This window comes from Microcaecilia unicolor, chromosome 1 (assembly GCF_901765095.1).
Source record: "Microcaecilia unicolor chromosome 1, aMicUni1.1, whole genome shotgun sequence".
NCBI lineage: Eukaryota > Metazoa > Chordata > Amphibia > Gymnophiona > Siphonopidae > Microcaecilia > Microcaecilia unicolor.
Window position 1 is genome coordinate 139,015,802 of NC_044031.1, and position 14,185 is coordinate 139,029,986.

Here is a 14,185-nt window from a genome sequence, read left to right on the forward strand (position 1 = left end):
TAAAAATGCTACCAACAATAAACAACGACAACGAGGATGCAGGAGCTCATAGGTTTGTTTGCTTTCTTTTGAGTGTATTAGATGACGACTGCGTGCGGGGGAATAAGAAACAGCAACAAACCAAATTGGCTTCAACGTTTTGACGTCATCCCGGCTCCTGCTTTCTTTTCAACCGGTTTAGATTACCCCCCCCCCCCCCCCTTTGTCGCGAGAAGCCAGAGAGCATGCGCACGACACGTCCTTGGTGTCTCAGTGAACGCGGGGTAGGAAATTGCTGCAGAGTGCAGACCGAAGAGGGTACGCATATTCCCGTGGCTGCCTTGCGCCCTGCTGGAGAGGCGAGCAGAGCGGAGGTAACCGTGACATCTGGTTGCGTTCACTCATCCGTTGTGAATAAAAATGTGTATCTAGAAGGAGATGTGTGAGTGGAGTTAACGTGTGGGTATTCTGCTACCTGCGATCTGTGCAGCAGCGTCCACATAAACCAAGTAGGTTACATTGAAAACAGGAGACGGTATAATACCTTATAGGCAGCATATCTAGCCCATTATATGTCTTGAAGCCAGTAGGCGTAGCTTGCCGGCAGTAGGCGGAGTCACTAGTTCACCCAAAACAATAGAGCACAGGTACTTGCTATTTGTATGTACCTGTGCTCTATTGAAAATAATAGTAAAAGATTATTAGAAATAACGGACTGTGTATGCGTGGTCCCCTCTGTAAAAAGTCAAAGGACAAAAGATTTTTTTTTTAAACTTATTTTACATCTTCGTAATTTATTTGAAAAGTTCCTATATGTAGATATAAATATAAAATAAAAATTGAATATAACTAAAACAGCTTCAAAAATTATTATAGGTGATGGAACAGTTTTAATAAAGGCTGTATTTTGTGCTCATTTTTCTACACTGTTCTATATAATCAAACATATAAACGGCGAGTGACCGTACTCACTCGCAAATGCGCAGTAGAGACTTCCCTCTCTGCCCCGCCCCCGCTTCAATACGTGATGATGGGGGCGGGACAGAGAGGGAAGTCTCTACTGGCATGCTGCAGACGTCGGAACCGCTCCCCCCCCCCCCCCCCGGAGTCGCCGCCGCCCCTCCATCTGGCCTGAGCACTGTGAACTTACATCACCATGCAGCAGCAGGCACATCAGCAAAGCTGCCGTCGGGCTTCCTTCTCTGCCTTTGTCCCGCCCTCACCAATGTTACGTCACACGAGCGCGGGACACAGGCAGAGAAGGAAGCCCGCCCCGACGGCAGCTTTGCTGATGTGCCTGCTGCTGCGTGCTGATGTAAGTTTACAGTGCTGCTCGGGCCGGGTGGAGGGGCGGCGGCGGCGACTCCGGGGGGGGGGGGCTCGGAAACCCCCCCATTCCAAAAGTAGCCCGTTTTCACGGGCTCAACGGCTAGTCAAACATATAAATGGCAAGTGACCGACTCGCCTGTAAATGCGCAGTAGAGACTTTCCTTTCTGTCCTGCCCTCGTGTCAAGACGTGATGATGTCAGAGGGCGGAACAGAGAGGGAAACGGAGTTGGACTGTCGGATGCTGCCGCTGGAGCCTGGAAACGAACATCGCGCGCACCACCCTCCCCTCCATCCCCGCCGCTGCTCCCGCCCCCTCCGTATCGGGCCCCCTGCACTGAACTGACAGCGCCTCTCACCTCCGTGTGGAAGCGCTGCAGGCAGCAGCAGAGCGATCTGCTGCTGCCTGCAGCGCTTTCACATGGAGGTGAGAGGCGCTGTCAGGTCAGTGCAGGGGGAGTGGCGGCGAGGAGGGTAGCTGGAAATCTCGCCCATTTTAACGGGCTTAACGGCTAGTATAGTAATAGATGGCCAATTTTCAGTGAGGATATCCTGTTTACTGATGGGTTCATCTTAACTGTTGTAATCTGCTTTGGGAAGCCAGGTGTTGTTATTATTATTATTATTTATTGCACTTGTATCCCACCTATTTGCAGGCTCAATGTGGCTTACAGAGACCTGTTATGGCATCACCATACCAGGGCAGAGAGTACAATTGGTGTTATACAGAAGTCAAGGAAAACAAGAAGATATGGTCAAGCAGTTATAGAAAGAAACATTCTGAGTAAAGGTAGATAGGTATTGTTTCATAGATAGTTATGGGTTCTCCTGGTAGGCCTTGTTATATAGGTAGGTTTTCAGGGATTTGCGGAAGTTGGTCAGTTCGTTAATCGTTTTCAGGTGCTTTGGGAGCGAATTCCACAACTGCATACTTTTGTAGGAAAAGCTGGTTGCGTGTGTTAGTTTGTATTTTACTCCTTTACAGCTGGGGAAGTGTAGGTTAAGAAAGGTGCAGGAGTAAATGATTGGAAATAAAATTAAACTTTCCTTTCATTGGGGCACATGGGATCACATGTTTGATATCTTTTGTACAAATGGATTATTCAGTTTTGAGCATGTTTCAGGGACAAGTGGTTTTCATAAGTCAAAATAATAAAAAGTAATATTTTATTTCATGCAGATCTCACATTTGGTTAAACATAACTAAATGGGCTATAAGTCCTTAATGCAGTCCATTGGTTTTCTTATATTTTGTCCTTATGATGACTTATACTGTGCCAAAACTGGAAATACATGGGGTCTTTTACTAAAGCTTAGCTCGAGTTATCTGCAGCAGGGCCTTTAGTAAAAAAGAAAACAACAACAACAAAAACCCCACAGTGAGACGGAATAATAGAATTCAGTAACATCCAAAACTTATTAATTAACATAATTGTGTTCGCATTTGGGTAACAACTGAGAAAATGCTGTTGCAAAATGACTTGAAGAAGAAATAAATATATATCACAGAACTGGAAAATGTTGACTGATTCTGGACTTCTGCATGAAGGTAGCTCTGCCCTCATCTATCTATAGTGGAGTGGAGGAGTGGCCTAGTGGTCAGAGCACCAGTCTTGCAATCCAGAGGTGGCTGGTTCAAATCCTGCTGTTGCTCCTTGTGATTTTGGGCAAGCCACTTAACCCTCCATTGCCTCAGGTACAAACTTAGATTGTGAGCCCTCCTCAGACAGAGAAATATCCAGCGTACCTGAATGTAACTCACCTTGAGCTACTACTGAAAAAAGTGTGAGCAAAATCTAAATAAATAAATATATAATTTGTACCTCCAGCGTTCTCTGGCTGGCTGGGTTCTTAACATCCTGACATCAGCAAGCCTCAAGCGTTCTCTTCCCTCTCACTGTCCCGCCCTGACGTAATGACATCAGTGGGTGGAACAGTGAGCGGGAACGCTGGAGGTGAGCTGACGTCAGGATGTTCCGAACAAAAGCAACTGAAGGCAAGTAGGCAATGGAACGCTGGAGGGGAGGACAGAATCGCAGGACATCGAGGGGAGGGGCAGGGCAGAGGAGAATCGATGGATGGGATGGGATGGGAGGAGAAGAGAGGAGAGAATTGTGATGGGAGGGCAGGGAAGAGGAGAATCGCGGAACACGGAGGGGAGGGCAGGGCAGAGGAGAATCGTTGGACATGGAGGGGAGGCCAAGGGGTGGTCAGAATCGCGGGTCACGGAGGGGATGGGAAGGGAGGGAAGAATCGCCGGACATGGAGGAAAAATCACTTAGACGAGAGCCTTCCTAGGGCCCGTTTCATTTTGGATGAAACGGACTTGGTTCCACTAGTTATAGAATATCTATTTTTTAAATAGTAGTAATAAACAATATTAAGTGCATTTTTATAATATACCACTGTATTCCACAAAACAAAAGGAGCAAGTTCCCACAAATCATCTTTCTCTTGTGATCTAGGCACAGGAAAAAAAAGATTTTAAATGCTGTCAGGTTAAAACCTAATTCATGTTTAATGTGAGCTATAATAAAAAGTAATATTTTCTTTCATGCAGATCTCACATTTGGTTAAACATAACTAAATGGGCTATAAGTCCTTAATGCAGTCCATTGGTTTTCTTATATTTTGTCCTTATGATGACTTATACTGTGCCAAAACTGGAAATACATGGGGTCTTTTACTAAACCTTAGCTATACATGTCATAAATAAATAAATAGATAGATAGAAACACTGAATGTTGAGTACCTGATTCTCATAGCATGATGTCTGTTTTAATGGCCCTTTACCAGGAGAAAAAAAAATAAATCTCTGCACAAATAAAGCACATGCTAGGGTGTCCCTATAACCAGCCCCTCCAAATGACACACTGATTATGATTTATAACAAATTACTATACCTATACCTATGAAAACTTATTCCGTTATTGTACTCCTTCTGTGTACATTTGTATGCTGCACAAGCTGCCATGTTTGAAAATATAAGTGAGATTAAATAAAAAATGCTACCAACAATCAAGAATGATAATGTGGATGCAGCAGCTCATAGGTTTGTTTTGAGCGTATGCAGAATGACGGCTGCACGGGGAAGAGGAAACACAACTTGGCTTCAAATTTTTGACGTCATGCTGTCTCATGTTCTCAATCAAACCACCTTGATGTAGGCATTTAGGGATGTGATTTACTAAGTTGCCCCTTTCTTCCCCCTAACCTCCTGTAAATATGAAAATATAGGTCAACAAGCCAGCAAACAAGAAAATAAGTAGAAGGTGATATTTTTTGATTGGACTAACTTAATTGGTTTTGAGAGTTCATCTTCTGGTCCAAACAGGTTAGAATATAAGATTTTTGTTATAGTGCTTCTAGATTATACCCAGCACTATATAGTGATAACGATATGCCCCTTCATTAAGAGGTTTACAGTCCGAGTGGCTATCTGAGAAGAGAAACTGACTTGCCTAAGGTCACGAGTTTTGCTAGGAAGCCTAGTTTTGCTGATATCCTGATAAGGATACTGATGTGATCCGCCTAGAATTGTAAGATAGTGTGGAATAAATAAAATACTAAGGGACCTTTTTACTAAGCTGCAGGAAAAAGGGCCCTTTTGCTGGTGGTGTGGGGGGGGGGGGGGTGGCTGGTTTTCCCACACGCCAGGGCCCTTTTTACCGCAGCAGGTAAAAAGACCCCAGACACGCATGGCCATGCGCATGGCCATGCGATGGGGAGCCCTTACCGCCACCCATCAGCTCACAGGGACTTGGGCTCCAATAGGCCACCCCTATTCCCCCCACCCCCAGGACAACCCTATAGCACAGATATTTCCTGACTGTTCTTGGCTCACTTTAGCTACAGTTTTAGCTGTTTCTGGTATCTGTGCACATGGAGTTAATATCACTCACTGATCTTTATCCCTCTTCTCCCTTGATTTTATATTTATTCTGTTTCTTTGTTTAGTGGGAGGTGATGTCAGGCGGTCCCTCATCCTTGGTGTCCCGGGTGAAGTGCCTCTACAGGAAGATCTTGCGACTGCACGGGATGCTGCCCATGGATTTGAAGGCTTTAGGGGATCAGTATGTGAAGGATGAATTCAGAAGGCACAAAACTGTCAGCCCAGCCGAGGCCCAGCGATTCCTGGAGGAGTGGGAGGCAAGTTCATTCCATCAACCCTTCAGAGCAGTCAGAGAGGTCTTTCATGCCAACTTGCAGAGCTATTAATGAAGGGTTCCTAAGCTAGATTGCCATAGTTGCAAAGGGAGAAAAATAAGTTTTGATTTTTCCAGCAATGTCTATTGAATTTTGAGTCCTCATTCCAACATATAAAGGGATTTCACTTATTTTATTTTTTGATTTAGCTCACACCTTATCAGCTATGGTGAGATAGATACATTAAGGTACAGATGGCATTTTTCTGTCTCCACAGAGCCTACAATCTAATGAGGCAATTCTATAATATCATTTAGGTGTTGCAGTGTCGTGTGGTGAGCAGTGTTCTGTCTAATTTTTGCTGGCTCATGTGTGGTGAAAAACATCTTGTGGGCAAGTTCTCAGCCTTGACTCATGTGCGGTACAGTCTATGTCACAGATTTTTAACCCAGTCCTCAGAGCACACCCAACCAGTCAGGGTTTTCAGGATGCTCCCATTAAATTCAATGGGGATATCCTGAAAACCCTGACTGGCTGGGCGTACCCCAAGGACTGGGTTGAAAACCTCTGGTCTATGTTCACAATAAAGAAAGCCAGCAAAAAGTGTACAGTGGGGGAAATAAGTATTTGATCCCTTGCTGATTTTGTAAGTTTGCCCACTGACAAAGACATGAGCAGCCCATAATTGAAGGGTAGGTTATTGGTAACAGTGAGAGATAGCACATCACAAATTAAATCCGGAAAATCACATTGTGGAAAGTATATGAATTTATTTGCATTCTGCAGAGGGAAATAAGTATTTGATCCCCCACCAACCAGTAAGAGATCTGGCCCCTACAGACCAGGTAGATGCTCCAAATCAACTCGTTACCTGCATGACAGACAGCTGTCGGCAATGGTCACCTGTATGAAAGACACCTGTCCACAGACTCAGTGAATCAGTCAGACTCTAACCTCTACAAAATGGCCAAGAGCAAGGAGCTGTCTAAGGATGTCAGGGACAAGATCATACACCTGCACAAGGCTGGAATGGGCTACAAAACCATCAGTAAGACGCTGGGCGAGAAGGAGACAACTGTTGGTGCCATAGTAAGAAAATGGAAGAAGTACAAAATGACTGTCAATCGACAAAGATCTGGGGCTCCACGCAAAATCTCACCTCGTGGGGTATCCTTGATCATGAGGAAGGTTAGAAATCAGCCTACAACTACAAGGGGGGAACTTGTCAATGATCTCAAGGCAGCTGGGACCACTGTCACCACGAAAACCATTGGTAACACATTACGACATAACGGATTGCAATCCTGCAGTGCCCGCAAGGTCCCCCTGCTCCGGAAGGCACATGTGACGGCCCGTCTGAAGTTTGCCAGTGAACACCTGGATGATGCCGAGAGTGATTGGGAGAAGGTGCTGTGGTCAGATGAGACAAAAATTGAGCTCTTTGGCATGAACTCAACTCGCCGTGTTTGGAGGAAGAGAAATGCTGCCTATGACCCAAAGAACACCGTCCCCACTGTCAAGCATGGAGGTGGAAATGTTATGTTTTGGGGGTGTTTCTCTGCTAAGGGCACAGGACTACTTCACCGCATCAATGGGAGAATGGATGGGGCCATGTACCGTACAATTCTGAGTGACAACCTCCTTCCCTCCGCCAGGGCCTTAAAAATGGGTCGTGGCTGGGTCTTCCAGCACGACAATGACCCAAAACATACAGCCAAGGCAACAAAGGAGTGGCTCAGGAAGAAGCACATTAGGGTCATGGAGTGGCCTAGCCAGTCACCAGACCTTAATCCCATTGAAAACTTATGGAGGGAGCTGAAGCTGCGAGTTGCCAAGCGACAGCCCAGAACTCTTAATGATTTAGAGATGATCTGCAAAGAGGAGTGGACCAAAATTCCTCCTGACATGTGTGCAAACCTCATCATCAACTACAGAAGACGTCTGACCGCTGTGCTTGCCAACAAGGGTTTTGCCACCAAGTATTAGGTCTTGTTTGCCAGAGGGATTAAATACTTATTTCCCTCTGCAGAATGCAAATAAATTCATATACTTTCCACAATGTGATTTTCCGGATTTAATTTGTGATGTGCTATCTCTCACTGTTACCAATAACCTACCCTTCAATTATGGGCTGCTCATGTCTTTGTCAGTGGGCAAACTTACAAAATCAGCAAGGGATCAAATACTTATTTCCCCCACTGTATGTGTGCTCCCTTTTTGACCCATGTGCACATACATGCGCACAGCTTAGAGGGAACACGGGTGGGGAATGCCTTTTCAGTAATGGCATCTGGGTGCTCTGATTCCTTTATAAAATATTAGCATAAAACCGCACTGATGCGCCAAAATCTAGGCGTGACCATTTACACCAGGTCAATAGCAGGTGTAAATGGACATGCCTAAGTGCACTGTGCAACACACATTACTTATAGTATTTTATTTATTTTTAGCACTTGATAAACCGCAAGTGATCCCTGAGGGGACTATACGGTTTACAATTTCTATTACAGGTACTTTGCACTTTCCCTAATGGGCTTACAATCTAAGTTATATATTGTACCTGGGGCAATGAAGGGCTAAATGACTTGCCCAGGGTCACATGGAGTTGAAAATGCACCCATGTCCCCCCCCCCCCCCCCCCCCCCCCCCCAATGCTCCACCTGCTTGCATAACCCTTGTGTTTACACAGTAGCACTTACTCGCTATTGTATACTGCACTTAATGTGTGTAAGTGCCACTTTTTTGTACACTTGCATGTGCAAGGTACGCATTAATTACACTCACCCATTTATAGATTCGCCTTGTAAGTTGGTACCTGGGACAGTAGAGGGAGTTAAATGATCTGTAGTACACCTCTCTTAGCAGGAACTTTGGAAAACTTATACAACAGGTTTCCTTGGACTCCTTCCTCTGTTGTGCAATTGTGTCAGATTCAAATAGGTTTACGTTTTCAGGGACATATAACATAATTTATGCTGTGGAAGTTTTTGTACCTTCTTGTACTAAGGATGCTGCTGCAAAGATCAAGATTTCTAGTACAAAGGTTTGCTTTCCGTTAGGGGAGCAATTTTTATAATGTTTGAGCATCCTTAGACCTGCAAGCTAATTTTCAAAAGGATTCTCACAATTCGGTGTCCTTTCGAAAATTAGGGGACTGGCAATACCACAGGTACAAACATATCCACGGACTCCATCTTTTTATAACCAATGGAAAGCAGGGACATGGCTTTCAGAATAGAATGTCTGTGCTTATTTTGCCTTTCTTGCTTTTTTTTTTCCCATGCTGAAAAATTTGTGCCCTGTTATTTCTCCAGGGCATTTTTCACCTAGGAGGAGAAGATCAGGAGAGCCTCATCATCTTTTGGATAGATAAGCATACAGATTCCCACACAATAGAAATGTACACAGATAAAAGCAGTTAGCCTAACAGGGTTTAAAAAAGGTTTGGCTCATTTCCTAAAATAAAAGTCCATAAGCCATTATTAAGATGGACTTGGATCCAGACCCCATACCATTTTAAAGTGGTTTACAGAAAAGTGAGCAAAATGGTATAGAGTTTGCGTCGCAAGACGTATGAGGAGATTTTTGAGGACCTGAATATGTATACCCTGGAGGAAAGGAGAGACAGGTGATATGATACAGACATTCAAATATTTAAAAGGCATTCATTTACAAATAAACCTTTTCCAGAGACTGGAAGGTGGTAGAACTAGAGGACATGAATTGAAGTTGCAGTGGGACCGACTCAGGAATAATGTCAGTATGTGCTAAATGATAAGACACCCAAAGGAATGAAATAGGGGCTGGCACACGCTAAATCCATTAGTGCGCATTAGTAAAAGGACCCCTTAATGTGTTTTACTCTTTGAACTGTTTTATCTTTATGTGTCATAGTATTTTCTTGTCTACTAGTAAAAGATTGTTGTGCTGTCCACTCCCCTTACTTTTTTTTACACAGCTGTGGTGATGTTTGATTCTAATTATTAGTGGAGGAGTGGCCTAGTGGTTAGGGTGGTGGACTTTGGTCCTGGGGAACTGAGGAACTGAGTTCAATTCCCGGCACAGGCAGCTCCTTGTGACTCTGGGCAAGTCACTTAACCCTCCATTGCCTGCTGCATTGAGCCTGCCATGAGTGGGAAAGCGCGGGGTACAAATGTAACAAAAATAAATGTTTCAGTTTTACTTCTTATATTGTAAACCACTCTGATACGGTGTTGGAAAGGTGATATAACAAATAATGAGAAATAAAATAATTGAAAGAAATTGCCATGGACTGGCTCCAGCTCAGTCTGTGGGGTCCGGCCGTGAAGGGCTGGCTCAGTTTTTGCTGTCGAGCCTTGTTTCACTTCTGTCTGTTGTCCTTTATTCTGGCTTTGTCCTCCATGCTTCTGTGGTCTGGGCAGCGGGGATCTGGTCTGTCTCAGGGCACTCTTTTTCTCGCTCTCTCACTCTTGTCCCGGTGGCGGGTCGAGGGCTTTCTTCTGGACTTGCCGCATTGCCTCTTGGGTTCATTCTGATTTGTTGATAGGATTCCAGTTTAGCTAGGGGAGCTCTGCACTGTCTGTTGTTCTCCTTCATAGCATCCCTCGGTGGGCCAGGCGAGAAGTTGCCATAGTCCTTCTTTCAGCATAGGACTTCTTACTTCCTTTGTCTTTTGATTCTCTTGCAGGTTACTTGCTTGTTCTCCACGGCTGTGCCTGGACATGTTCTTGGGCTCTGGGCCATGCCTGCCTCTCTGGAGTGGGCTTAGGGGCCGCATGGGTTTCCAAACATGTGGTGGCTACAGTGTCTGCCTTCACATTGGGTCACTTTGGGGGTTTGGCCAACTACTCGGCTCCCCGGTGGTCTTCTGTTCTTGAGCTGCGCTGTTCCGGGCCATGTTCGGGGTGGGCTGGAGCATACTTCCCCTGTTTCCAGTTTCCTTCCCGCTTTGTGTGGATTTCTCTTTGTTTTGTCATGGGGTTTTGCTCTTCCCCTCCGGAGGTCGCTCTTTCTCTTTTTGGTGACCTTGTGGTGCTCGACGTTGGTTGGTGTCTGTTCATTCATTGCAGCGTCTATGTTGGCCTTTGGCTTCTGGGGCCTTTGGGGCAGATTTCATGTATTCAGGGTATACCATGTCCCACTCTAGTTGTGGACTGCTTTGGTACATCCCACTCATCTCTGGATTGATCAGTGAGACATAATAGAAGGAAAAATTATGTTTCTTACTTGATTCCTTTAGTCCCAACAGATCAATCCGATGTTGGTGACATCGGCAATGTGGTGTGCTGTCTGTGTTGTCTTTGCAAGGTCTTGCATTTTGGGTTCGTTTGCAGGAGTTGTTTGATGGATGGATGGTACTTGGGATGGATCACGGTTGATTGGCAACAGTTGCTGATGTTTCTTCCCTTTTTGGAGTCAGAGGCAGAAGTTTTCTTCTTCGGATCATGGTATCCTTACTGCTTTGGTATCGAACATAGTGAAAGTGAGACTGCTGCAAAGTATCCTTAATGGCAGAGCTCTGGTGTTCCCTGTATCTCCACCTACTGGTAGAGGGACATAGCCCACTCATCTCTGGCTTGATCTGTTGGGACTAAAGGAAAGAAAATTATTAGGTAAGAAACATAATTTTTCCTTAGATGATATGGGTAATGGGCTGTCTCAAAAATGTCACATGGCCCATTGCCTGTTTTTCCTGTGACATAAGTATTTACCTCATAGTGTAGACCTGGATAATTGCCAGGACCCTGGACATTTAGGAGTCTACAATTCAGAAAAATAACATATCAAAATAAAGGATTAGAAGCACAAAATAAATGTGAATGTAAAAAGAAGGATAAAGTACAATCAGTCTATAGTAAGGAGGGTGAATTGGTACATAGAAATTCTGCCCCCTGATGCCCACTCCAAACTATGCCTATGCATCTTGCCTTGTTTAGACTTTTAAAGATATAGCGGGTTATAAATAAAGTTTATTATTATTCTGTCTTTAAAAGACTGCTTAGAAGAGGGTATCACAGAGCTGGAAATAAAATAGCAATGAAACTCTTACCAGCCATGGAAGGCACCTAGAGATGATGGGTTTTTAATCACGATTTACTAGGCCTTCTTGGAATTATTGGCTCCTAAGCTTCATCAAGAACTTCTAAGGCTCCATTATTGAGGCAAAAATTATAGTACTTGAAAAAAAATACGAGAAAGATCTCTTTTACTTCAAAATTTTCAGCCCATATCTTTAATATGTTTGGACTATAAAATTTATGCAAAGGTATTAGATCAGAGATTTGAAAACTAATTAGATACCATTGTATATAAACATCTGAATGAATTGCACTAAATAGAATGGATATTCTGACCATTGCTTTATCACTGGATGCAGAGTAAACCTGTAAAGAACGCTATTATTTATTTCAGGTATTGGGATGGTTTGGTTTCAGAAATAAGGTCTTTTGAATAATCAAGCTATGGTATATGATTTCTAAAGTGAGAGTTTTTGAGTGATCAGAACTCCTGCATAATTAAATGACCATAAAGGACAAGGCAAGGCTGCCCTTTTCCCTTTTACTATTCCACATTGTTTTAGAACTTTTGGCCATTGCCATTCTATAAGATCAGAGGTACAGGGTATTCAGTTACCTACAGTTCATGTGCAATGATTCTACTGCTGAGCATGGTAGCTTGAAAGGTTTTCCTCCCTATAATATCCATGATCTTCCTTCCTTAGCGATGTGTTAGCTTGATGCTTTAACATGTTAGATCTTTTCAGTATTGCCTCATTACCACTGACTGGTGTGAGAACTGGGAGTATTCGTGCCCTGGCACAGCAAGGACCTATTAATTCTGATCCAAGTGTTGGGCCCTCTTTAAGTTTTTTTTCGCCGCCGTCGCAGCCCCCTTTTGGGCTGCGCATTCGAGTTCTCCTTTTAGTGCCCTTTTTTCTTGGCACCATCGCAAATTTTGACTTCGCTGCTGCTATTTTTCTGTCCATGACATCGAGGATTCCCAGCGACTTCAAGAAGTACGGTCGGTGCAGCTGGGCAATCTCAGGTACCGATCCCCATTCGTGATGTATCCAGTGCCTTGGGCCTGACCATCGCCCAGACGCATGTAAGTTGTGTCTTAGCCTTAAAAAGCGGAGACAGGCATTGAGACAGGTTCAGCGGGAACGTCTATTTGGAGCCTTGCCCGGCACTTTGGCATCGATGTCGACAGCGATACCGAGGTCGGTGGCGTCGGCATCGACATCGGGAGAGCAGGTAATACCTGTGCGGAGACCACCGCACGCTGGCAGCAGTGAGCCGTCGAGTGGGTCTCCACCTGTTTTGAAGGCTCCTTCTGGAAAGGCCCACCCCGACCCCGAGGAGGCATGTGGATTCCACGTCCTCCTCGTCGGTACCGAGGACTACCAATGCCGTGCATCGAGCGAAGGCTAAGAAGCATCGGCATTGATCTCCTTCCACACACGGTATCGGGAGCTCTGGGACGTCGAGGGACTTGGTACCCGAGAAGCGTCGATGCCGGGAGGACCGCTCACCCTCTATCCAAGAGGTGTTGATGCGTCGGTCTTTGGACAGTCCGGTACCGCCTCCTTCCTCTGCACAGGTTCTTCCTCCGGCTTCTACACCGGTCCCGCAGCCTTTCCTGGCAGACATTCTAGACGAGCGCCTCAGAGCCATTCTTCCAGGTGTAGATAGAGTTTTGGCATTTATTTGCCTATAACCTGTGCACATAATTGCCTGCCATGCCCCTCCAAGGTCAATGACCTCTTCGAAGTTGTGTGCTCTGGAATTTGAGCGTTCAGCTTCTAGAATACTAAGGATACATATGTGCGTAACTGCTAATTGGTGACAACTAGTGCCAGTTAAGGCAAATTATAGCCTATTGCTCATTGACACCAATTATTGGTTCATTAAATTGTTTTCTCCGAGGTCAAGCAGGCCATTAATTCTCACAACTGGGTAACGTGGTGCCGTGTTGCCCTGTCTGGATTTTATAACAAGCTTAACAGAGTTTTGTGCAGCGTGAAACACACACAGATGCCTTCCCACCCGTCGCGAGGGCGCGGTTACCACAGTTTAAGTTCTTTTTCTACCACAGTGAGGAGAGGTCATGTCAAAGCTCACAATGTCAGAGCCATAGCTGCGTTGGTAGCCCGCTTGCGGTCAGCCTCCATTGGAGAAATTTGTAAGGCTGCGACGTCTTCAGTCCACACATTCACATCTCATTATTGCCTTGAGCAGGATATCCATCGTGACTGTCGTTTCGGTCAGACAGTGTTGCAGAATCTGTTTCGGTTCTACAATCCAAGCCCATCCCCCCTAGACCCGTTTTATTCTTTTTCAGGCTGCACTCTCACTCAGTTTGTATACAGTTTAAGGTCAATCTGAGTTATGCCCCTATTTGACTGACTGTACATTTGTCCTTTAGATTGTAAGCTCTTTTGAGCAGGGACTGTCCTTCTATGTTAAATTGTACAGCGCTGCGTAACCCTAGTAGCGCTTTAGAAATGTCAAGTAGTAGTAGTAGTAGTTATGTCCTTGCCGTTGTGAGGCCCAATTGACCATGTTTGTTGTTTTCTATGAGCCTGGATTCTAGGGATACCCCACTTGTGAAAATTAATGGTCTGCTTATCCTCAGAGAACATGAAGATACTTACCTGTAGCAGGTATTCTCCAAGGACAGCAGGCCTTATATTCTCACAAATCCTCCCCCCTCCCCTTGGCGTTGTCTCCTTTTTTGTCTTTTTCATGCTGT

General features: G+C 44.9%; 1 protein-coding gene across 5 annotated transcripts in view; it reads left to right on the forward strand.

Moving 5' to 3' along the window:
* The first annotated feature begins 232 nt into the window (after positions 1-232).
* SDHAF3 (succinate dehydrogenase complex assembly factor 3) overlaps positions 233-14,185 on the forward strand; it is a 99,938-nt gene continuing 85,985 nt past the window's right edge. Inside the window, exons 1-2 of one of the 5 annotated variants that reach the window (XM_030189946.1) lie at positions 233-442; positions 5,264-5,455. In XM_030189946.1, the coding sequence (XP_030045806.1) occupies positions 5,273-5,455 (183 nt within the window). In that variant the 5' untranslated portion in view covers positions 233-442; positions 5,264-5,272. The remainder of the gene's footprint in view (positions 443-5,263; positions 5,456-14,185) is intronic. The other 4 variants (XM_030189947.1, XM_030189948.1, XM_030189945.1 and 1 more) reach the window with 4 other exon arrangements.